Source organism: Mastigoproctus giganteus, chromosome 4 (genome assembly GCF_048544385.1).
Source record: "Mastigoproctus giganteus isolate SK-2022 chromosome 4, ASM4854438v1, whole genome shotgun sequence".
Taxonomy (NCBI): Eukaryota; Metazoa; Arthropoda; class Arachnida; order Uropygi; family Thelyphonidae; genus Mastigoproctus; species Mastigoproctus giganteus.
The window spans coordinates 233617304-233642474 of record NC_143578.1 but is presented as its reverse complement, the minus strand read 5'-3'; the positions used below and the strand labels follow the sequence as shown (position 1 = coordinate 233642474).

General features: G+C 38.4%; 1 protein-coding gene across 5 annotated transcripts in view; it reads left to right on the top strand.

The window, feature by feature from the left end:
* Positions 1-25171, top strand: part of cora (erythrocyte membrane protein band 4.1 like coracle) — a 115874-nt gene that overhangs the window by 56581 nt on the left and 34122 nt on the right. For 3 of the 5 annotated variants that reach the window (XM_090371213.1, XM_090371214.1, XM_090371212.1), the window contains 5 exons: positions 287-460; positions 8528-8768; positions 17160-17257; positions 19412-19605; positions 19765-19952. In XM_090371213.1, coding sequence (XP_090227339.1) covers positions 287-460; positions 8528-8768; positions 17160-17257; positions 19412-19605; positions 19765-19952 — 895 coding nt within the window. The remainder of the gene's footprint in view (positions 1-286; positions 461-8527; positions 8769-17159; positions 17258-19411; positions 19606-19764; positions 19953-25171) is intronic. The other 2 variants (XM_090371216.1, XM_090371215.1) reach the window with 1 other exon arrangement.

Sequence of the window (25171 nt, the reverse complement as noted above, 5' to 3'; positions counted from 1 at the left end):
ACCTTTTTTGTTTATAGTTTTCTTCTAAATTGCACCATAAAAATATATGGGAAACTTTCTAAAGCATTGTACTGTTTCTGCATAGTATTAGGAAGTGTTTTAGGGATGAACTTGCATTTTGTGAATGTGGTATTTTTAAAATGCTTATTTTATTTGCAATTTTCAAGTTAGAATAATAAAAAAATATTTTTATTTATTGATATTTCCAAGAAATTAAGTTTTGTCGTTACTCTCATGTTTATTTGTAATATTTTTATATCCTTTTTTTTTTTTTTTTTTTTTCTAGACTCCCATGTTCCTTTGTTACTCATGCACTTTTAGGGTCTTATCTCGTTCAGTCAGAGATTGGGGATTATGATCCTGAAGAACATGCAAGCAACTACCTCTCGGATTTCCGTTTTGCACCTAACCAAACATTAGAACTTGAAGCAAAAGTCTCAGAATTACACCGGCAGCATAAGTAAGTTAAATTTTTAAGAAACTCTTCAAATTTTTTTTGTATTGAAAAATTGTAAAGAGTGAATTATTAATTTGTCATCACTGGTTTTCATTCCCAGTATCATGAACACAGAAAAGGGAATTATTTATATAATCCATGAATCTTAGAGAGTTAACAAATAAATCATAGTGAATGAAGGCCAAGAACACTACATTTATTGTCAATCAATTTATATAATCAGAAATTAAATAATAGAAAAACACAGGTATCAGTAAAAGTACACAGGATGATTACAGCAAGTAATTCAAAAGTAATTCTGACTATGACATATTCATAATGGCAATATGTCCAAATACAATGGTTATACATAGTCATACATGTTATACACAGTTATACATGAATAACAAATCTTTAGTACATTATTGTCATGTATAGGTTAAAAACTGTAGAAAAATTGATTAAAAATAGGCTTAAATATTTAATAGGCTTAAATATAATATAATGTTTCTGAAGATGCTTTCTCCTTCACTAGTGGAGGGATACACAAATAATGCCTGTAAAGAGTTTTTTGCTGATAACATATAGGAGGAACACAATCAAAAAGACATATAACCCCAGGGGCTCACATCTGGTGAGTACGGGCTTAGCACACCCAGGGTCCTGAGTTGGATATCATCATTCTTCTTTTTCTTGGTGATTCCCTTCTGATTCTTGCTCTCTCTCTCAGGATAATTCAGAAATTTTTTTTTTTTAGCTGGTGCAGCATAAAGCTTAGGCTTTCTTGCACCATATGCTAATAATAATAATAATAATAATAATATTTTGTTTCAGCTACATGCTATCAGAAACAAATTCTCTATAGAAACCAGTATAAGAAAGAATTGAAATTAATGAATGAAAGTTATGCACACACAACAAGGAAAATAGACAAATAACGTTGAATTAAAAAAATATATATTGTGAAAATGCAGCAATGAATAGTCAGAAACTGAATTGTAAATAGCAGTCTATCTACTTTCAGATGTTCCTGTGAAATATGAAACTAATATCACATGCAGTGAGAATGATTTCTTTGATGTAAACAAACTGCATGATTAATGATTCCTGGAATTTAATCTCTCATCCCTTTCTTAAAATCAAGAAGGTGGATTATATCTGGGTTAATTCCTTCTTAGCATCTTAAAAAAAGTGGTATAAGTGGGAAAGCATTTTAAACAGGAATGCTACAGACATTAAAAAATGCATGGCATTTCATGGGAACCAGAAGAAAAAGAGTATTATAAGCTGGAGAGTGATATAAGCAGGAGCATTAAAATACTTTTTACTGTACACATGCAAGCAGAGTGTTTTTAAATTATACGAAAAAATTACAGGAGTAGTTCTGGAGGGTTTCACAGGAGGGTAAACGAGTAAAAAAAAAAGTAGTGGCAAATGATGTATGAAAGCAAGCTTATATAGCATTAGCCAAAGGGGGAGGGGAATGCTGTAGCCCTGAACCTGCGACCTTTGAATTAAGAAACTTTCATCTTAACCTCAAAGCCAAAAGAGCTGATAAGGTTGTGTAAACATGTCTGGAAAGCTTCATTTTCTGAATTAGCCATTTTTATGTGTTTGAAAAGTTATACACAAAAATGCTTTTAATAGGTGGTATGTACTGAGGTGCAAGGAAGAGTAAATGCTAACCACGGTTCACTGGCGACAGTGCCTACAATAGGCATGCGAGCAGTAAAACTGGACCTTGAGTAATTGGAAGAAGGTCGTCTGCTCCGATGAATCATGTTTCCTGTTGCACCATGTGGATGGCTGGGTATGTGTGCATTGTTCACTGCGCCTCCGTAGCTAGGTGGGCAGGAGCGGCAGTGCGTAGCATACGCTTCTTGATTAAACCAGGGTTCGAGCCCATGACCACCAAATATGGAGGATGCAGAAAGGTCAGGGAATGACCACCACATATCCCCAGAGCAATATGGCCTTAGTTGCTAATGCTCCTAAAATAACAACATAGCATTGTTCACCTGGGGAAGTGATGGCGCCTGGGATGAAAACAAGCTGGTGGCAGCAGTGTCATGTTTTGGGTGATGTTCTGCTGGGATACCCTGGGTCCAGTCATTCATGTGCTGGGCACTCTGACATCTACCACCTATCTAAACAAATTGCAGCACAAACCGGAGAAACCAGAATCAAAATCCTTCAGGTGAATGGGCATCGCTCAAGAATTGTGGCGGATGAGATCAGGGTTGCTACCCTGGAGAGAAAATATGATATTATCTGTCTGCAGGAGCCATATTCCACCTCCGAAGCTGGTGGAAACTCTTTCAAAATCACGGGATACCCTATTACATCCAGGATGTTCTACACTATGGCAGCTTATCCAAAGGCTGCTATTATCGTCCTGAACAATCAGATTGTTACCACATCGATATCCAGCCTGTGTACTCCAGAAATTCTCCTGTATTCATGTTGCTGCCCAAGAACTATCCTTCTACTGCCAACCAACAGGTGATATTCAAGCAGCCCTAAACCTACTTGAGGACTTCCACAGCAGAATGGGACGTGCCAACCTTGTCATAACAACTGTTTCTAATGCCAAATCCCATCTTTGGCACAGTAACCAAACTGATTCTTGTGGCGCCCTCCTTGAGGACTTAATTCTGGCCCACAACTGGACAATACACAATGAAGGTGGTAAACCCTAAACTTTCTCCAATGTGCATGGGGAGTCCAACATTGACCTCACTTTAACCTCACCCCCAGTTTCTAATCACATTTGCAGAGTGGGACGTTCTAACATATTTCTAACAGTGACCACTGTGCCATCTCCTTCACTATCACAGCTGCGGCAACAATCTGGAGGACCCTAGAAGATTCTCAATCCGAAACATTAATTGGGCTAAATTTAGAGCATCTCTGAACCTTGACTTCAAAGCGACAGCTCCAAACTTTAACAACCTCTCTGCAGTTGAATATGCTTGTTATGTACAGTCATTTCTCTTCAGAGCCACTGAATATGCTGCCAAACGAAAGAAAGTGCATACTTCTTGGTGGGCACAGGAACTTGCCAATCTCAGAAAACAAATGCATGTGGCATGGAGAGCCTTTCAATGGTGCAGGCACTGCCCTGATCCTGAAGTTAATGCTCTCAAGCAAGAGTACAAGGAGAAGCAAAAAATTAGCAAGCATCAGCCAAAAAAAAACAAAAAAAAACCCTTCTCATTTCACCCGTCCACTCGCTCCAAATGTCTGTCTAGTTCTGCCTTGAATCTGTTTACGCTGTTAACTTCTACAATGGCTTGTTCCAGCAGCTCTACATCCTTCTTAAAATGAGGCCTTCAGACCTGTATACAGTACTCAAGGTGTAACCTGACCATTGCCTTATACAAGTGGATAATCATCTCCTTATCCCTACTAGAAAAATTCCTGTATATCATTGACAAGACACCATGAGCTACTCTTGCAGACCATCTGCACTGCTCAGAAAACTTCATATCTGCCTGCACAATTACCCCCAGGTCCTTTTCATTCTCTACCACAGTCAGTGTAGTACCACACAGTTGATATTACTCTGGGGTTACTGGTGGCACACTATGATCTCCGTTGTCGATGCGCCAATAAACACCAAAACAACAAAACAACATCTGGGGTTACTGCTTCCCATATGTAGTACTTTACATTTGTCAATGTTAAACTTCATTTGCCACCTCTCAGCCTACCTGCTCAACTTTTATAGATCCTGTTGCAGCAGCGTACTGTCCTTAGTGTCATTAACAACCCTGCCTTTGTATTGTCTGCAAACTTGGACATTAAGCCTGATATACCATCGTCAATATCATTTATAAATACAGAAAACAACAATGGACCCAACACTGAACCCTGAGGGACCCTACTAATAACATTAGACCACGACGAGCAGTGTCCATTGATTACCACTCTGTCTTCTCCCATTCAACCATCCCTTTTATCCATAGCAGCAACAGTATTAAAAGCCTTTCAAAGATCCAAATATATGATATCAAAATTATGCCCTGCATCCAGTTCCTTTGTCACCACATCATAGTATTCAATCAAATTGGTTAGACAAGACTTCCCCTTAACAAACCCACGCTGTGTCCGAGCTATAACTGAAGTCTCCTCTAGATGATCCTGCAGGTCTTCTTTAACCAGTGTCTTCATTAATTTCCCTTGAACAGAAATTAAACTAACAGGTCTGTAATTACTTGTGTTGCCCATTGATGCTCCTTTGTGGATTGGGGTCACGTTTGCACATCTCCAATCCATGGGTACCTGAGTCCAAGGACACTCTCATAATTATGGCTAAGGGTTTGCTTACTTCCTTTGCTGCCTCCTTCAATTCCATCCACCCGATGAAATCTATCCACAAAGCCATCGCAAAGAACAGATTAAGATCTTGGAGAAATTGTTTTTCCGAACAGGGAACACTGACCCTTCAGGCCTCATATACAAGATCCATAGGAACAAAATTATCTGTCCAAATATATACAACACAGTGCAATATCAAAACAGTGAAACATATGACTGGCACTCAACAGTTGAGAAAAATCATTGAACACATCTTTGCTGAAGATGATCCCAATCTTGACAATATGCACCAAATTCATATTCGAGCAGACGGTGCCACCTACAAAGGTACTCTGGACATTGATCTTTTCACTGCTGTTGAACTTGGTGCTGCGGTGGCCAAGTTGAATCCTAAAAAGTGTCCAGGCCTTGACCTGGTAGAAAATGCAGTCATCACCAGATTTCATGAGCTCTACCCTAATATTTTTTTAAATCTTTACAAGTGCCTCTTGGAAGGCATATTCCCCAATTTCTGGAAGTAGGCATTGCTTAAAATTATTCAAAAACCGGGAAAACCTAGTATCGACCCAAGAACGTATCACCCAATCTCTCTGTTAGCCAACCTGGGAAAGCTGTTTTAAAGGATGATTGGTCCCAGAATCCAAACTATCCTAAATTCACAAAACCTTTCAACCAACTCACAGTGTGGCTTCAAGAAAGGATCCTCCGTGGAAGATGCCATTGCAGCCCTTGTAAAACACTGTACACATTCCACAGCAGTCTATGAGATGGCCATCTTTGTGGATTTTGAGGGTGCCTTTAATACCCTTTGGTGGGAGAGTTCCCTCAGGTCCCTTAGACTGGCAAACTGCAATCAATATCTTTACAAAATCATAAGATCCTACTTCAGTAACAGATCAATTCAGGTCACTGCCCAACACCTGTCATATTCAAAATTTATAAACAGAGGTTGCCTGCAGGGGTCAGTGCTAGGACCACTTCTTTGGAACTCCGTACTTAACCAGTTGCTCACCAGAAGCTTTGACAACTGCATCAATTTCGCCTATGCGGATGACTTGGTTATTTGCATTACAGGAGAACCCTTGAGGACCAAGCAAAGATTGTCCTGGATGACCTGGTATGCTGGACCCTCACAAATAAATTAAATATATCAAATTTGGACTGGCGACAAATCCTCATTGCTCCTGTGGGGAAGAGGAATCCTGGAACCACATCCTACTGTCCTGCCCCAACTAAGAAGAACAACAGACAACACTTAAAAATAAGGTTCAGAACATCTTAGAAGTCAATCTTAAAGCCTTAATTGAAAATGAGATTAACTTTCAAGTCCTTGAAATCTTCACCAACGACATCTTCAGCAGAAGAATGCAGATGCTTCACCACACTGGATAATTCAACAAGCTCTTGCTGAGCTTTTCTCTGTGTCACCTACCAGTCAACCTGGAGTTGAATTCTTTTGACCTCTGAGGTTGTTCAGAGATGTCAACCACTGGTGTTTTTTTTTTTTATTTTTTTTTTATTATCATCATTATTTTATTTGTATTTATTTATTATTTTATTTTTATTATTATTTTTAATTTTAATTTTATTTTTTATTATTATTTTTTCTTTCTTTCTGCTGGTACTCAGGACTGGGCATCCTCAGTATGGGATTGTGGCATCCACTGGTATTGCACTAGTGGATGCTGGATTTTAGCGCACCACTGAGACACAGATAGTAGATTATGCTTGGCTCCATGTGCCTTGGGATGGGCATCAGGCAGCGGCTGCTCACATTTCAGTCCCTGTTTACACAGATTCTTGGTCAAGACAGAGAATTTGCAGAGATGGACCCAGGTCCTAGAGCCACATACATACACACATACATAAATGTCATTGAGCGTGCATACATGCATTTCTTTTACTTTTGAGTCTTGAGAGTTTTGTTCCGTTTTACAATTTTGTAAGAGAAGCTCCATTTTCTGCTGGAGTTTCTTACACAGATTCGAATGATTATAAATAGAGAGTGTTTATGTATTTTTGTATTTATGTAAATAAATAAAAAAAATGCCTAAACATCATTGCTGACCTGGTACACCGTTTCATGGCAACGGTCTTCCCCTCTGGCGGTGCCATCTTTCAGCAGGATAATGCGCCATGCCACACCGCCCGGATTGTCCGAGACTGGTTCGTGGAACATAAGGAAGATTTCCAGGTATTGCCCTGGCCTCCAAATTCTCCAGACATCAATCCCATCAAGCATCTGTGGTTTGTGTCGGAACCGCAACTCTGATCTGCGGCGTCTCAACCATGGACCTGACAGGAGTTAAAGGATCTGCTGGTTACATGCTGGTACCAGATACCACAAGACACATTTAGAAATCTTGTAGTAGCCGTGCCTCCCTGGGTACGAGCTGTTTTGGCTGCATGTGGAGGACCAACATCATATTAGGTAGGTGGTCATAATGTTTTGGCTCATCGGTGGCGCAGTATAACCTTAGTTGTTTTTGCGCCAATAAACCCAAATCAATCAGCTCATCGGTGTATATTTATCAGGGCTATAGTTAGCCTAGTTCAGGCAGAAGAAGTAGAGTTACTTCCCATGAGATATTTAGTTTTAGTATCACCCATATGGTGGAAGGAAGCCATAGGTTTTGCTGAACCAGAAAAAAAATATATAATAATAAAATAAAATAAACTGTAACATATTTTACTCCTCCCATAATTAACTTAACTAAAAGAAAACTTCCTACAATTCAGTTTAAATACCTAACCCCATAATTTGAGTTCATGGCTCCTAGTTGAATTGCCAGAATGTTCAAACTACCAACCAGAATGCATCATCTTAAAGTATAATTGCTTCTCTTCTTCCTTCTTCAGTTTATTCCCTACTAACTTTATTTTATCATATTAAAAAAAAAAAAAGTGGGATCTGTAAGTTTCAAGAAATGAAATGAATAAAGACCTACAGATATGAAATTTTCTGAGCAGTGCAGACAGGCTGCCAGAGCAGGTAATTGGGTATTGTTAATTGTATACAAGAATTTTGCTAGTAGAGAAAAGGAGGTGATTATCCCTTTGTATAAGGCAATGGTCAGGCCACGCCTTGAGTACTGCATACAGGTCTGGAGGCCTCATTTCAGGAAGGATGTAGAGTTGTTTGAGTGAGTACAGAGAAGGGCAACAAGATTAGTAAAGGGAATGAAAGGGTGGTCTTACCAAGAAAGGCATAATTTCTGCAAATTGCACCGTCTGGAGACCAGGCACCTGCATGGTGATCTAATTGAAGTGTATAAGGCTTTGAATGGGTTGAGCAGGCTCAATTCTGATGAGATTCTTCCTCTTGCTCAGTTTACAAACCTGAGGGGCCATAAATTCAAATTGAGGAAGGCAGTTATAGAATAGATGTGCAGAAATTTGCCTTTAGCCAAGGGATAGTTGATTGCTGGAACAAACTTCCATCTGTCGTTGTGGAAGTTAATAGCTTAAATAAATTCAAGGAGGAATTGGACAAACGTTTAGAGGGAATGGATGTGTGAAATTGGGTTTTTTTTGCTGATGCAACATAAGATTACTTCCTTGCATCACATGCCTCTATTACTATTTTACACTAGACTGCATTGAATTAGAAAAGATAGTTTTGAAAGCAGTTATAAAAGTACAAGTATACAATAATTTCTCTGTGATTCTCTCCCTCTCTCAGCTAGTGTTCATAAATTTATAAATCTTAAAAAGATTATTTGCTATGAACTTGTTTGGATGTTTACCTTTTTTTTTTTTTTTTTATTTTAGAGGACAGACTCCAGCTGAAGCAGAGCTTCATTACTTGGAAAATTCTAAAAAATTGGCAATGTATGGTGTAGATTTGCATCAGGCTAAGGATTCAGAAGGTGTAGATATTATGCTTGGAATATGTGCCTCAGGGTTACTGGTTTATCGAGACCGTCTGCGCATTAATCGATTTGCATGGCCAAAAATACTTAAAATATCTTATAAACGCAATAATTTCTACATAAAAATAAGGCCAGGTGAGGTAAGTTGTGAAAGTTGATTAATGACATATTTCTTTTGTAAAATACTTTTATTTTTTTTTTTAGTGTGATTTCATTCTTAAAGTAATCTGGTCATATGTCCACTATTATCCTGTATTCCAGTAATGTTCAATGTAGTGTCCATGGCTTGAACCTGGCTTACAAACGATTTCTGAACAACCCAGCAGAGCATTTTGAAAAATTTTTGTTTTTGTTTAGGCCTACAATATAAGATGATATGAACTTATTTGAGAAGTCATAGGATTCTGCTCACATCTCAACTAATTTTTGAGGTAGTGTTATATGGGTCGGAAAACTGCTAGCTTGGGGGATACACAAGCTATTAGATTAACAGTAGCCACTGGCAGAGGTGAAAGTGATTCTTGCACTGCTTCTATTGGAATGAGCAGCAGCCTGGAAAACAAGGTGCAAGGGATTTCAGAGACTACTGAGAGTCATTGCGAAAGAAGTAAATACACGGGCTGTGTTAGGGTAACTAAGAAAAAGAACAGACGCATGTATACTTGTGTGTACACCAATGCTAGGAGTTTGGTAAATAAATTTGATGAACTTGAGGTGTTTGTGAAAACACCAAAGGCAGATATTGTTGGGATATCAAAGATGTGGTGTCACACAGATATAAGGAATGCAGAAATGGAATTTGGGGAGCACAAGTGTACAGGAAGGATAGACAGGATAGGAAGGGAGGAGGGGTTATGCTGTTAGTTAAGAAACATAAAATCCAAGGAAGTACAGAAAGTCGACATGGCACTGGGAAAGCAAAATTTGAGAGTAGGAGTGTGTTATCGGCCTAATGACTCTGATTGAGTATAACAAACAATTGTACAGAGAAATAGAGTGGGAAAAATAATGGGGATTTTAATTTCCCAGATATTGACTGGAATTTGTGGGTTGGTCACTCACACACTAGCAAGACTTTTATGGATTTATTCGATGATTGTTTTCTACAGCAGCATGTAGAGGAGGCAACTAGAGGGAGTAATACTCTTGATCTGATTATCAGTAGTGATTCTTCATGCATTAAGAATCTGCAGATACAGGAACCACTAGGTAGCAGTGATTACAGTGTGCTGAAGTGGGATTTACTCAAAGGGTAACTACCATCAGGGGTAAAGGGAAGGGTTTTTGCTTTCGTAAAGGTGAGTACGGTGATCTGAGACAGTATTTAAATTCTATATGATGGGACTAATTGATGATGTTACCAACAGCAAATTCAAAATGGGAAGCATTCAAAGGATTAATCTTGGGAGCTACTAGGCTTTTCATACCAACTAAGAAATATTGTTCAAGGTTTAGGCCTAAATAGATGTCAGATGAACTAATGAGACATGTGGCAGAGAAGAAAAATGTGTGGGATACATATAAACCACTTGATATCGATGGTTCAGCTGTTAATGATCCTGCTCAGGTAGCTAACAAACTAAATGAGTATCTGCATCTACATTCACACATGAGGAGTTATTCAGGCAGGGGAATTTCAGAGGTAAATTTAACTCTGGCAGTGAGCTAGATGATTTTGTAATAACTGAGAGCAAAGTGGAGGAGAAATTGTTGAAGATAAACTTAAGAAAGGCACCAGGGGTGGACGGGATCTATCCAGTTATATTAAAGGAGGCAACAAAGGAAGTAAGCAAACCCTTAGCCATAATTATGAGAGATTAGCATTAGCATTAGCATTAGTAGAGGCCTTTGATGCAAGAAAGCAAGCTTATTCAGCATCAGCCAAAAAAAAAAAAAAAAACACTTCCACTTCACCCCTCTGTTCGTTCAAAATACCTGTCCAGCTGAGCCTTAAACTTATTTAGGCTATCAACCTCCACTACAAGGGATGGAAGTCTGTTCCACCAACCAACCACCAGCTGGCTAAAGGCAAATTTCCACACGTCTATCCTACATCTGTCTTTCCTCAATTTGAATTTATGCCCTCTCAGGTGATTATTCTGAGCTAGAGGAAGAATCCCATCAGCATTGAGCATGCTCAAACCATTCAAGGCTTTATACACTTCTATCAGATCACCTCGCTGGCGCCTAGTCTCCAGCCACTGTAATTTGCAAAACTTAAGCCTTTCTTCGTAAGAGCACCCCTTTGTTCCATTCACTAATCTTGTTGCCCTTCTCTGTACTCGTTCCAGCAGCTCTACATCCTTCTTGAGATGAGGCCTCCAGACCTGTATACAGTACTCTAGGTGTGGCCTGACCATTGCCTTATACAAGGGAATAATCACCTCCTTATCCCTGCTGGAAAAATTCCTGTATATCATTGACAATACTCCATGAGCTACTCTTGCAGCCCGTCTGCACTGCTCAGAGAACTTCATATCTGCCTGCACAACCACCCACAAGTCCCTTTCATTCTCTACCACTGGCAGTGTAGTACCACAGAGTTGATACATTGCTCTGGGGTTGCTGTTTCCCATGTGTAGTACTTTACATTTGTCAATGTTAAACTTCATTTGCCACCTCTCAGCCCATCTGCTCAACCTTTCCAGATCCTGTTGCAGCAGCATAGTGTCAGTAGTGTCCTTGACAACCCTGCCAACCTTTGTATCGTCTGCAAACTTGGACATTAAGCTTGATATACCATCATCAATATCATTTATAAATACAGAAAACAATAATGGACCCAACACTGAGCCCTGAGGGACTCCACTAATAACATTAGTCCACGATGAGCAGTGTCTATTGATTACCACTCTCTGTCTTCTCCCCCTCAACCACCCCTTTATCCATAGCAGCAATTTGCCTCCAATGTCACACTGCTCCAATTTGTGTAGCAGTCTTCCATGTGCAACAGTATCAAAAGCCTTTCTAAGATCCAAGTATATAATATCAAAGCTATTCCCTGCATCCAGTTCTTTTGTGACTGCATCATAGTATCCAATCAAATTGGTCAGGCAAGACTTCCCCTTAACAAAACCATGCTGTGTCCGAGCTATAACTGAAGTCTTGTCTAAATGATCCTGCAGTGCTTCTTTAACCAGTGCCTCCATTAATTTTCCTGGAACAGAAGTTAAGCTCACAGGTCTATAATTAGACCTGTCTATAATTAGATTAATTGGACTCAGGGGAGGAGGTACCCATGGACTGGAGATGTGCAAATGTGACCCCAGTTCACAAAGGAGCATCAGTGGGCGACACAAGTAACTACAGACCTGTTAGTTTAACTTCTGTTCAATGTAAATTAATGAAGGCACTGGTTAAAAAAGACTTGCAGGATCATCGAGATAAAACTTCAGTTATAGCTCTTACACAGCATGGGTTTGTTAAGGGGAAGTCTTGTCAGACCAATCTGATTGGATACTGTGATGTGGTCACAAAGAAACAGGATGCAGGGAATAATTTTGATATATATTTGAATCTTAGAAAGGCTTTTAATACCGTTGCCGCTATGGATAAAGGGATGGTTGAGTGGGAGAAGACAGAGAGTGATAATCAATGGACACTGCTCTTCGTGGACTAATGTAATTAGTGGAGTCCCCCAGGGTTCAGTGTTGGGTCCATTGTTGTTTTCTGTATTTTTTAATGATATTTATGATGGTATATCAGGCTTAATGTCCAAGTTTGCAGATGATACGAAGGTCGCCAGGGTTGTTAATTACAGTATGCTGCTGCAGCAGGATCTAGAAAAGTTGAGCAGATGGGCTGAGAGGTGGCAACTGAAGTTTAACAATGACAAATGTAAAGTACTGCATATGGGAAGCAGTAACCCCAGAGTAATGTATCAACTGTGTGTTACTAAACTGACAGTGGTAGAGAATGAAAAGGACCTGGGGATAATTGTGCAGGCAGATATGACGTTTTCTGAGCAGTGCAGACAGTCTGCAAGAGTAGCTCTTGGTGTCTTGTCAATGATATACAGGAATTTTTCTAGTAAGGATAAGGAGATGATTATCCACTTGTATAAGGCAATGGTCAGGCTACACCTTGAGTACTGTTTACAGGTCTGAAGGCCTTATTTAAGAAGGATGTAGAGCTGCTGGAATGAGTACAGAGAAGGGCAACAAGATTAGTGAATGGAACAAAGGGTTGCTCTTACAAAAAAAGGTTTAAGTTTTGCAAATTACAGTGTCTGGAGACTAGGCACCTGTGAGGTGATCTACTTGAGGTGTATAAAGCTTTGAGTGGTTTGAGCATGCTCAAAAATGCTGATGGGATTCTTCCTCTTTCTCAGAATAATTGCCTGAGGGAATAAATTCAAATTGAGGAAAGACAGTTTTAGGATAGATGTGCAGAAGTTTGCCTTTGCTTTGGTTGATTGCTAGATCTTGTTGCAGTGTGCTACTGCAACAGGATTTGAAAATTTGGGTAGATGGGCTGAGAAGTGGCAACTGAAGTTTAACCTTGACAAATGCAAAATACTGCATATGGGTAGAAGTAATCCCAGAGAAACGTACCAACTGTGTGGTACTACACTTAAGGTGGTAGAAAATGAAAAAGACCTGGGAGTAATTGTGCAGTCAGACATGAAGTTTTCTGAGCAATGCAGACAGGCTGCCAGGGCAGGTCATGGGGTTTTGTCAATGATATATAGGAATTTTGCTAGCAGGAAAAAGGAAGTGATTGTCCCTCTATATAAGGCAATGGTCAGGCCACGCCTTGAATACTGCATACAGGTCTGGAGGCCTCATTTTAGGAAGGATGTAGATTTGTTGAGCATGTACAGAGAAGGGCAACAAGATTGGTGAGGGGGAAGAAGGGGTTCTCTTACCAAGAGAGGCTTAAGTTCTGCAAATTGCAGCGGCTGGAGACTAGGCACCTGCAAGTTAATCTGATTGAGGTGTATAAGGCCTTGAATGGGTTGAGCACGCTGAATTCTGATGGGATTCTTCCACTTGTTCAGATTATGAACCTAAGGCAGCATAAATTCAAATTAAGGAAAGACAGATGTAGAATAGATGTGTGGAAATTTGCCTTTAGCCAGCGGGTGGTTAATTGCTGGAACAAACTTCCATTTGTTGTTGTGGAAGTTGATAGGTTAAATAAATTTAAGGAGGAACTGAACAAACGTTTAGAGGGAATGATTGTGTGAAATTTTTTTTTTTTTTTTTTGGCTGATGCTGCATAAACAAATACACTTTCTTTCTTGCATCACATGTCACTACTACTACTACTAAAAACTTCCATCTGTTGTTGTAGAAGTTGATAGCTTAAATAGATTGAAGGCAGAACTAGACAAATATTTGGAGCGAGTGGATGTGGGAAATGAGAAGGGTTTTTTTTTTTTTTTTTTTGGCTGTGCTATATAAGCTTGCTTTCTTGCATCATGTGCCTTTACTAATGTTAATTTAGCTCTAAGCTAAAGAGATATATTACTCATATATATACAGGGTGATTCACTACCAGTGCAACAAACTTGTAGGATGTGTAGGGAGCACAAAGACGAATTGGAATCACATAGAATTGCAGGGTCCGAAATGCCTTCGTCATGCGGTAGAGGACATTGAATGGGAGGTCGCGTGAACAGTGATCCCGCTGGAAGTCAGCATTTGCGAACCATTTCTGTTGAAGAAACCAAGTAGCAAAAGTCCTCCGCAGTGGATAATCCGCAGGCTCCAATGATTGGACGCGTTGTAGATGGTATGAACTCATTTGGTTTGTTGACAGTATCCTCCATACAGTGGATTGGGAAATACCCAATCGTTGGCCTATCGCTCGAGTACTCGTACTCAGATTGCCTTCTGCAAGACGTAGGACATTCTCCTCATTGTCTGGCATCCTCATCATTTGCTCTTGATTCATGGTACCTCACGTAACCTTCTGTGCACATGTGCGAAAATCGTGTGATGAGGAGCACGCCTGTGCGGGAAATGTTCCTGGTACAAGCGCAGAGCGACGCGCCTATTACAGTCCGCAGCTCCATGCGCAAGGTGCGTGTCGGCCAGTTCAACGTTTGAATACTCGTCCATCCTACTGCCTCGGGAACCGGTTCACAAATGCTGACTTCCAGTGGGATTGCTGTTCACGCGACATCCCGTTCAACGTCCTCTACCACATGACGAAGGCATTTCGGACCCTGCAATGCTATGTGATTCTGATTCGTCTTTGTGCCCTCTACATCTCCTGCAAGTTTGTCGCACTGGTAGTGAATCACCCTGTATATATATAGGTGTTGTGTTGATAAGCTGTTGGATTTCTGTTTTGCCTTCCTCCAGATGATTTTCCTTCAACAAGAGGAAGGGCATAACAGAAAAAATTCAACTTGTTTGGAGTCATTCCAATGGATTTGAATTTTTTGGCTGTTACTAACAGCAGTTATGTTGATTATGCTTCTTATTTCCTTTAGTCCCTTTGGAACTTTTTCTAATCATTGTACGTTCTGGCTCTGATAAATCAGAATTATCATGCTGTAACTCTTAGCAAGCCTTCCACTAACTCATGGCTGGAACAAATAACAGCTACTATTCCATTTTCTGTCAAGATGTATACCTATCATTTTGTTTGACTGTTATTTCAAAACAATAGTAAAAAATTTAGTAAATTGAATAAAGCTGGATTTTTGTTATATAGTATATTTAAATTTAAATATTTGAAAGAATAAATTTACACTGATCATTTATTACACTGATTAGCCACCAAAATTTATAGTGCTAAAATAATATAGTTTTTTTAATCTACAGTGGCAGACAAAGAAAACTGCATCAATTTAAAAAAAAGTAACATTTGTAGTGAAACGTATAAGATATTGTTTGATTACAGTCATTTAGTTTGTCGCAAAGTAAAAAGTTATTGCATCAGATAGTAATTGCAGGGTATTGCATCAGCCGTTTCTATAAATATGGTGTTGGAAGGATATACACGCTCATTAGTATCCTGTTTTGCGGAGGTGTAAGCATGGCTTCATATGATCAGTTGACACCAAGAAAAAAAGTGTAGCTGTTGCTCTGTCCCAGGAATGGCTTTCTGTGTGTGCTATCGCTGATAAAATAGGCTGGCACCAGTCAACAATATCCCAGATGCTGAAATTAAAGTGTGAAACTGGCAATGTGAAGAGAAGACCTGGATCAGGCCATAAGAGAGTGACTATGGCTTCCCAAGATTGATATTTGAAATGGCTATGCCTTCGTAATCACCATTCTCCTGATCTAAAACTGAACTTTGAGATGGCCTCTGGTGTTGAAACAAGTGTGCGAACTATCCAAAGATGGCTTTCAGAATGTGGTCTGCATGCCTATCGGCCCAAGAAGAAGCTTTTGTTGACCCAACAGATGAGGAAGAAGTGACTTGCTTGGGTTAAAATGCATGTTTCATAGACAAAAGAGCAATGGGACACCGTTATCTTTTGTGACAAATCGAAATTCAGCCTGCATGGCTCGGATGGGAAGCGATATGTGAGAAGACGAAAATCAGAGGCATACCATCGTAACTACATAACACTGACTGTACAGTTCCTTGCCAGTCAGATGGTCTGGGGATGCATAACAAGCAAAGTGGTGGGGCGAATTAAGTTTATTAACGGAACGGTGAATGCCGAAACTTACACTGCTATCTTGGAGGAGTGCCTGAAACCCATTAGAGATCACCACAGTCGTCCAAAACTGCATTTTTCAACAGGACTCAGCACCTTGCCACACAGCAAAATTGGTAAGTTTTATGCTATTTAGATTTAATGAGTTTGTTTTCTTGTCTCACAAGGCTTAAAACATAGTTACACCAATGTTTTCCCTCATTTTCTCCCTTAAGATGGTCTCATACCTCAGAAATGCTGGCATTACAGCGTTGGACTGGTCCGGCAACAGGCTAGATTCGAACCCTATTGAAAATTGCTGGTACATAATGTCATCTAAAATTGCTCAAAAGAAGCCAACAAGTAATATCCAGCTGCATTGTAAGGGTGTGATACCACAAAACTGGGAAACCATATATCCAGAAGTTGATTAACTCTGTACCAGATCGTTGCAAGGCTGTAATTGCACTTGCCAGTGATCTGTTGCAGCCCAAGGAGGACCAACAAAATATTGAGGACTTATTTTGCTGATTTACAGTACATAGTACATAATACTATTATTTTAACTTGTCATTTTGGTTTGTGCATGTAAATGCAATAAAATGTATGTTTGGTTGTCATGATTGCCATTTGCATGATTTCTCATATTTCCATTAATTATGCATTTTACCCTTTGGGAAGACATTTATGGCAATTAGGTATATCAGGTGGAGTCTTTTTATTGGATTTCATTCACAGAGATATATATTCCATCTAACAAATGCATTTTGAACATTTCTGCAACCCACAGTGCAGCGCAAAACACATTATTTTCAAAATTCACAAGTGATGCAGTTTTTTTGTCTGCCACTGTAAATAGGCCTTTTTATAATTTTCAGTTTAATACTTGATACTTAAAATTTATATTATTTTAACTATGGTTTTACAGTTAGAACAGTTTGAAAGCACAATTGGTTTTAAACTCTCCAACCACCGAGCAGCAAAAAGACTATGGAAAGTTTGTGTGGAACACCACACGTTTTTTAGGTAAGATTAAAGTGTCGAATATAATTTTAAATTTTACCAGCACTTCTGTTTATAGAATTGTGAATACTGTAGATCTTAGCACTACTGTCGTGCAGTTGGAAATTCAGTAAGCTCTGTAAAATCAAATCAGTTAGCAGCACTTGCCAGTGACCTGTTGGGAAATTCACAAAGTCACGCTTTGTGATTTTGTTTTGCCAAGCAGATATCATTTTTTTTTTTCATAGAAATCCTCTGCTTGATGGTCACAGGTAGCTAATTCATCAAGGGCCTGCTATCTGGGATCCTTTTAGTTTATTTTTTTTCACTGTCCCACATCATGTTAGTTCTACATAATTCTAAGTAAATTAATGAAGTGAAATTATGATACTAATCTATAGTTAATGTTATTTTTATTCTGCATGTAACTAGCCACTTGTGTTATTTAGTCACTGATGAAGGCTCTTAAATAAGTGCTGCAGTGTTTGGTTTTAATTAAAATTTTTACTGTTTAGGGCAAGCACCTCAAACATTTGCAATAACTTAAAATTTAACATAATTTAATAGTCCAGTTTACTTCATGAATGCATACAATAATTTAAGCAGTGATTGTTTGTTCTTTGAGTAATATTATACCTGTTTATGACAATGCCCTTTTCAGACAATTTTAACAATTTTATCTCACGATTTTGCTTCATAACAGCTTATGTAAGCTTTTGTAAAGACAGAAACAAATACTTACCTTTCTTTAATACTTTGTTGCATATACAAAGTACTGTGTCATTGATACCTGTTTCTGGAAAGTATGATTTAATTTTTTATAATTGCTATGTGGCATTGTTTGTTGTAACCTGTGTAATCTATCTTCACTTATCCGTACTACAGACTGGTAAATTTGTTCCATATTTTGATTTGTTCATTATATTTGTTCCATAAGTAGACGTGGAAAGTGATAGCTGGTGTTCAGAAAAGGAGAGGATGGAAACTGATATTTTTTAAGGAACTAGGAAAGCAATGTTATTAGAAAATTAAGGGACAAACAAAATTTAAAGGGGAATATAATTCTCCACAAGAATTTGAGTATATTTTGCTGAGTATAATTACCATTAGTTGAGTGTTACTTGATATAGTTGTTACTATTCAACATGGCCAACTACATTTAATATTAGTTGGCTGTAAAATTGTGCACTTAAAGTGAATTTATTGATGAACTCAAATGCATGAAAGGCAATTGCTGCTGTATACAAAATACAGAATTATTCCATTAAAAAAACTTTCACAGTTTTTTTTTAATCACATTACAGACGTCACAGCTTATCTGCAAGCAGATAAGCTGTGATGTCTTTGGAGACTAAGATGAGAGTAACCAGGAAACAGGTTTAGTTTTTCAAATTTTTGAATATACATTATACTAATGAACAAGGAATTTAAAGGTTGAAACAGTTAATCATCAAATAAACCAAGATTAGATATCTTCATATCATTTCATATTGTGCCTGCCTCCACATATAATAAACTTAATAAACTGCTCTAACATAATTGCATTAAAAGGTAGACTGATATCTGTTTGAGTTTCACATGCTGAAGAAATAAGAAACTTAACCATAAACCTTAATAATAAATACAGTATTATTAAGAGAAAAATAGTTTCAACAACTATTTGCCTGTGAAGATTATTTTCTAACACCTTTATTTGGATATGTGGTATCACAGGAACTTTTCCATATCAGCCAGCCACCGAACACTCTAGCAACTTTATCATGCTATCATTCCCTCTTTTGTGCACTCTTTTGATGCACAATCAATCAATCAGTGATTAATTGTGCCCCCCACCCTGTAACCAGCATTCAATCCTGTTCCAGTTGTTCTTTATTTTTTTACAAACTGTGTCATTTTATTTGTTTCTACTCACTTTTGTCACTGATTTGGTGTTTCAGCATTTATTTTAAGCCAAAATGCTGATATTTTCATCTCAGTAATTTTCTTGCCTAATTATCACCTGTGAGGTGGCAATAAATACCAGCCTAAGAACACCACTTTGTGCGAGTTTTGTTATTATAATAAAAATGAACCAAAAAATGAATGAATAAAATATAGCTTTATGTGTGAGTGGAAAAATTGCAATTTTTTTATTACTTAAACATTTTTTTTTTTTTTTTTTTTCATTATTCCTTCCAGACTAATGTTACCTGAACCTGCCCCCAAACCAAAATTACTACTACCTAGGTTTGGGTCAAAGTTTCGCTATTCAGGTCGAACACAGTATCAAACTCGAATGGCTAGTGCACTTATTGACAGGCCCCCACCTCATTTTGAAAGAACCCTCAGCAATAAACGTTTTGCATCAAGAAGTATGGATGGTGGAATGTCAGGTAAAGTTAGTCAGTAGTTATAGATTGAGAAATTGGCTAGTGAACATTAAATTTTTTGCCACTCACATAATATATTGAATATAAAATGATAATCAGATTGAGCCAGTTTTCTCACACATCATGTTCTTTTCATAATTTTTTTTATTTTATTTTCAACAGGCTTTGGTTACAGAGAAAGGCGATCACCAGAGTCACGCGAGAATGGAAATAAAAGGCATACCTTAGCAGGTCCACCATCTCACGGCCTTGCAGATCATAGGCATCATATTGGAAGACAAACACCAAGTCCTGAAATGCCCAAAGAAAGAAGTGTAAGCCCACAATTTGAAAGGCGGAGAGAAAGTAGAGTAAGTTTCATTATTGCTTTCAGAGCCTCAGCTAATGATTAATACTGAATTAAAAATTGAATTAATAAGGCTGTTTACATCATTGTGTGCTGTTAGTGTGTGTACCAGGATCTGGGCAAGATGAACTTGCTCCTTCACTTCTTGATGAGGTATCAAGAGAATTACTGATTAAATAATTAATGCAGGACCATCTATACAGGAATGCAGTTATACTGAAGTCACAGTATGGATTTAGTAAGGGGTAATCTCGTCTGACCAATCTGATTGCATACTATGATATATTAACAAAGGAACTGGATGCAAAACATAATTTTGACATCATATACAGGTTATGCTTCGACCAACATCCTTATTTGGCAGGGTACTGTTATGGAAAAATGGAGGTTAGGTTCTGAAACTTTTTACGTATGAAATCAAAACCTAATCTGTTTCAAATGGTACAATTTATTTTTAAAAGAAATTAACAATTTCACTCTATAATTTAAAATGTGTTCCAATTTAAAACAAAATATATGGAAGTAATATTTTTCTATGCTAATTTTTGCTGGAATTCCCCATTCCAGCCAAAATGAACCGTGAGACTGTCCTCCATAGTTTCTCATCTCTCGTTCCATTGATCCAGTGGAGTGACAATGACTTCATTCCCCTAACGTAAATGTAAAGGGCCCCTATGTTAAAAGAAAAGAAAATGAAAGAAAACTAAGCACCAAAAAACATTCAATTGATGAAACTGCTAGCAGAAGGTGAACATGTTTTTGAAGTTGGACGTTGACTTACTTACAAAATTCATAATTTTTGTCTGTCGCTGTTTTGTCATGAACTTTCTCGTGTCAACATAAGAAACCATAATATCATCAATGCCTCTCTTAATTTTTGTACTTCTATGAAAATCAGGATCTTCTTGCATAAATCTCTTCTTCAGGAACTCAGCTGCTTTTGGAATCTTTGTTATACCCTTGTAAATTTTGACCGATTGCAAAACTGCAAAGTGCCACAAAACAGCTTCTCTGATAACAAAGTCCCTTAGCATGAAATCAATGATGCTATAAATCCAGTCATGTTAAAGCAACTATATATTACGTAATAAGGTAGCACAGCTGATTCAGATACACCTTTGGCCGCGTACGACCTGATCCATGTCGCACGGACTGCTATCATGTAAGTGCAGTAGAAGTCCATGCCAATCCACACACGGTGAAGCCATGCTCGGCGGGTGTACTTAGATCAGAAAAGCTTTTCCTAATGTTGCACATAAAAGATTGCTTTACAAATTGGATCAGTGTGGTATTAAGGTCAAGTTGCTGCTATAGAGACCTGACTTAGCCAAGTGGTCAGCAGCAAGAATGCAGTATACACACTCTTTGGGTGGACTGTTGTTCAAGCCCATGACTGCTAAATACAGTTAACTATTGTATTCATGATTTATTGTAAACTTTTCTGAACTGGTGGTTGTGCCAGAAAAAATAAAGGAATTATTGAGTGGAAATACACAGAGTGTTTATTGATGGGCACTGATCTTCTTGAACCAATGTTATTAGAGTCTCCCAGAGTTCAGTACTAGGCCCATTGTTGTTTTCTATATTTATTAATGAAGGTATATCAGGCTTAATGTCTAAGTTTACAGATGATACAAAGGTTGGCAGGACAGTTAATCAGTGTATGCTACTGCAAAAGATCTAGGCAGATTGGCTGAGAAGTGGCAATTGAAGTTTAATATTGACAAATGCAAGGTACTTTATATGGGGAGCAGTAATCCCAGGTTAATGTATTAGATGTGTGGTATTGGGACCATTGATAACCATTGTTTTTAACAAAACCTTTCCTGAAATCCAAGTATATGATATCAAAATTATTTTTTTGCTTTGTTTGTTACTACATCATAGTATCCACTATGTTGGTTGGACAAGATCACCCCTTAACAAATCTATACTGTGATTGCAGTATAACTGCACCCTTGTTTAGATGGCCCTGCATTACATTTTAACCAGCGACTCCATTATTCTCCCTGAAACAGAAGAAACTGGAACAAATTACTCATATCACCCTTTGTCAACTGGAGATACAATCACACATCTGCAGTCCACAGGGACATCCTGTGGATCCAAAGATGCTCTTATAATTATGGCTAAAGGTTTGCTTACCTCCTTTGCTTCCTTCCTTAATGTAATTGGATAGAGCTCATCAACCAAGCATCATTTGTGCATTGAGCTTTGACAATTTCTCTTCTACTTTCCTCTCTCATTTATTGCAAAATTATTTAGCTCCCTGTTAAGTTGTTTGATAAACTTCTAGCATCCTCTTCCCTGAAGAATTCCTCATGTGTAAATGTAGATGCAAAATACCTATTCAGTTGATTAGCAACCTGCACAGTATCAGCAACAGTTAAAGCATCAAATCAAGTGGATCAATGTGATTCAACCCCTTCCTTTTACTGTTTATATAAGCATAAAGTCTTTGCTATTTTTCTTTGCATTCTTTGCCAGAGACTTCTCATAATCTGTCTTAGCTTGTATAACGTCCTTTATGACTTGATTACAGACTAATTTATATCTGCTATAGGATTCTGTATCACCTGATAATTTATGTACATCTCCTGCATATTTCTTCTCTTTCACGAGTCTCATTTTTTCATCTTACATCCATTTAGGTCTTAGCCTTGAACAGTATTCCTTAGTTGTCATGAAAAGCTGATGTAGCTTCTGTGAGGCTTCATTATATGTTCAAATACAGCTACGTTCAAATACAGCTACCTGAAACCTGCATAATTATTCTTGCAATGTCAGGCAGAATAAATAGTAATTTTATTAATATACTCTCTACCATGTTATAATATATGTGTGTGATGTCATAGAATGCTTATATATTGAAGAAGTATTGCTTTTGAAAGGACTAGATGGGGCAACTTGGGAAGATTGAAATTAGCATTAGCATTAGTAGAGGCATTTGATGCAAGAAAGCAAGCTTATGCAGCACCAGCCAAAAAAAAAATAAAAATAAAAATAAAAAAAAAATAAAAAAAAAAAATAAATAAATAAAAAATAACCACTTCACCCCTCTGTTCGTTCGAAATACCTGTTCAGCTGAGCCTTAAACTTATTTAGACTATCAACTTCCACGACAAGGGATGGAAGTCTATTCCACCAACCAACTACCCGCTGGCTAAAGGCAAATTTTCTCACGTCTATCCTACATCTGTCTTTTCTCAATTTGAATTTATGCCCTCTCAGGTGATTATTCTGAGCAAGAGGAAGAATCCCATCAGCATTGAGCATGCTCAAACCATTCAAGGCTTTATACACCTCTATCAGATCACCTCGCCAGTGCCTAGTCTCCAGACACTGTAATTTGCAAAACTTAAGCCTTTCTCCGTAAGAGCACCCCTTTGTTCCATTCACTAATCTTGTTGCCCTTCTCTGTACTCGTTCCAGCATCTCTACATCCTTCTTGAAATGAGGCCTCCAGACCTGTATACAGTACTCTAGGTGTGGCCTGATCATTGCCTTATACAAGGGAATAATTACCTCCTTATCCCTGCTAGAAAAATTCCTATATATCATCGACAATACACCATGAGACCATGAGCTACTCTTGCAGTCCATCTGCACTGCTCAGAAAACTTCATATCAGCCTGCACAACCACCCCCAGGTCCCTTTCATTCTCTTCTACTGTCTGTAGTACCACAGAGTTGATACGTTGCTCTGGGTTTGCTGTTTCCCATATGTAGTACTTTACATTTGTCAATGTTAAACTTCATTTGCCATCTCGAAGCCCATCTGCTCAACCTTTCCAGATCCTGTTGCAATAGCATAGTGTCAGTAGTGCCCTTGACAACCCTGCCAACCTTCATATCGTCTGCAAACTTGGACATTAAGCTTGATATACCATCATCAATATCATTTATAAATACAGAAAACAATGATGGACCTAATACTGAACCCTGAGGGACTCCACTAATAACATTAGTCCATGATGAGCAGTGTCCATTGATTACCACTCTCTGTCTTCTTCCCCTCAACCACCCCTTTATCCATAGCAGCAATTTGCCTCCAATGCCACACTGCTCCAATTTGTGCAGCAGTCTTCCATGTGCAACAGTATCAAAAGCCTTTCTAAGATCCAAGTATATAATATCAAAGTTATTCCCTGCATCCAGTTCTTTTGTGACTGCATCATAGTATCCAATCAAATTGGTCAGGCAAGACTTCCCCCTTAACAAAACCATGCTGTGTCTGAGCTATGACTGAAGTCTTGTCTAGATGATCCTGCAGTGCTTCTTTAACCAGTGCCTCCATTAATTTTCCAGGAACAGAAGTTAAACTAACAGGTCTATAATTATTTGTGTCGCCCTTTGATCCTCCTTTGTGAATTGGGGTCACATTTGCACATCTCCAGTCCATGGGTACTTCCCCTGTGTCCAAGGAAGCTCTCATAATTATGGCTAAGGGTTTGCTTACTTCCTTTGCTGCCTCCTCTAATATAACTGGATAGATCCCATCCACCTCAGGTGCCTTTCTTGTATTTATCTTCAACAATTTCTCCTCCACTTTGCTCTCAGTTATTACAAGATTCTCTAGCTTACTGCCAGAGTTGAATTCACCTCTGGCATTCCCCTCGCTGAATAACTCCTCATGTGTGAATGTCGATGCAAAATATTCATTCAGTTTGTTAGCTACCTGAGCAGGATCATCAACAGTTGACCCATCGATATCAAGTGGACCAATCTGATTCATCCCCTTCCTTCTAGAGTTTACATAAGTAAAGAACTCTTTGCTGTTTTTCTTTGCATCCCTTGCCAAAGATTTCTCGTAATCTGCCTTCGCCTGCCTAACCTCCTTTGTAACTTGGTTACAGATCAACTTGTATCTATCATAGGCTTCTGTGTCACGTGTTAATTTGAATGTATCCCATGCATTTTTCTTCTCTGCCATATGTCTCATTAGTTCATCTGACATCCACTTAGGCCTAAACCTTGAACAATATTTCTTAGTTGGTATGTAAAGCCTAGTAGCTTCCAAGATAAGTTCTTTGAATGCTTCCCATTCTGAATTTGCTGTTGGTAACATCATCAGTTGATCCCACAGTATAGAATTTAAATACTGTCTCAGTCCATCGTAGTCGCCTTTACGAAAGCAATAACCCTTCCCTTTACCCCTAATGGTAGTTACCTCTTTGAGTAAATCCCACTTCAGCACACTGTGATCACTGCCACCTAGTGGTT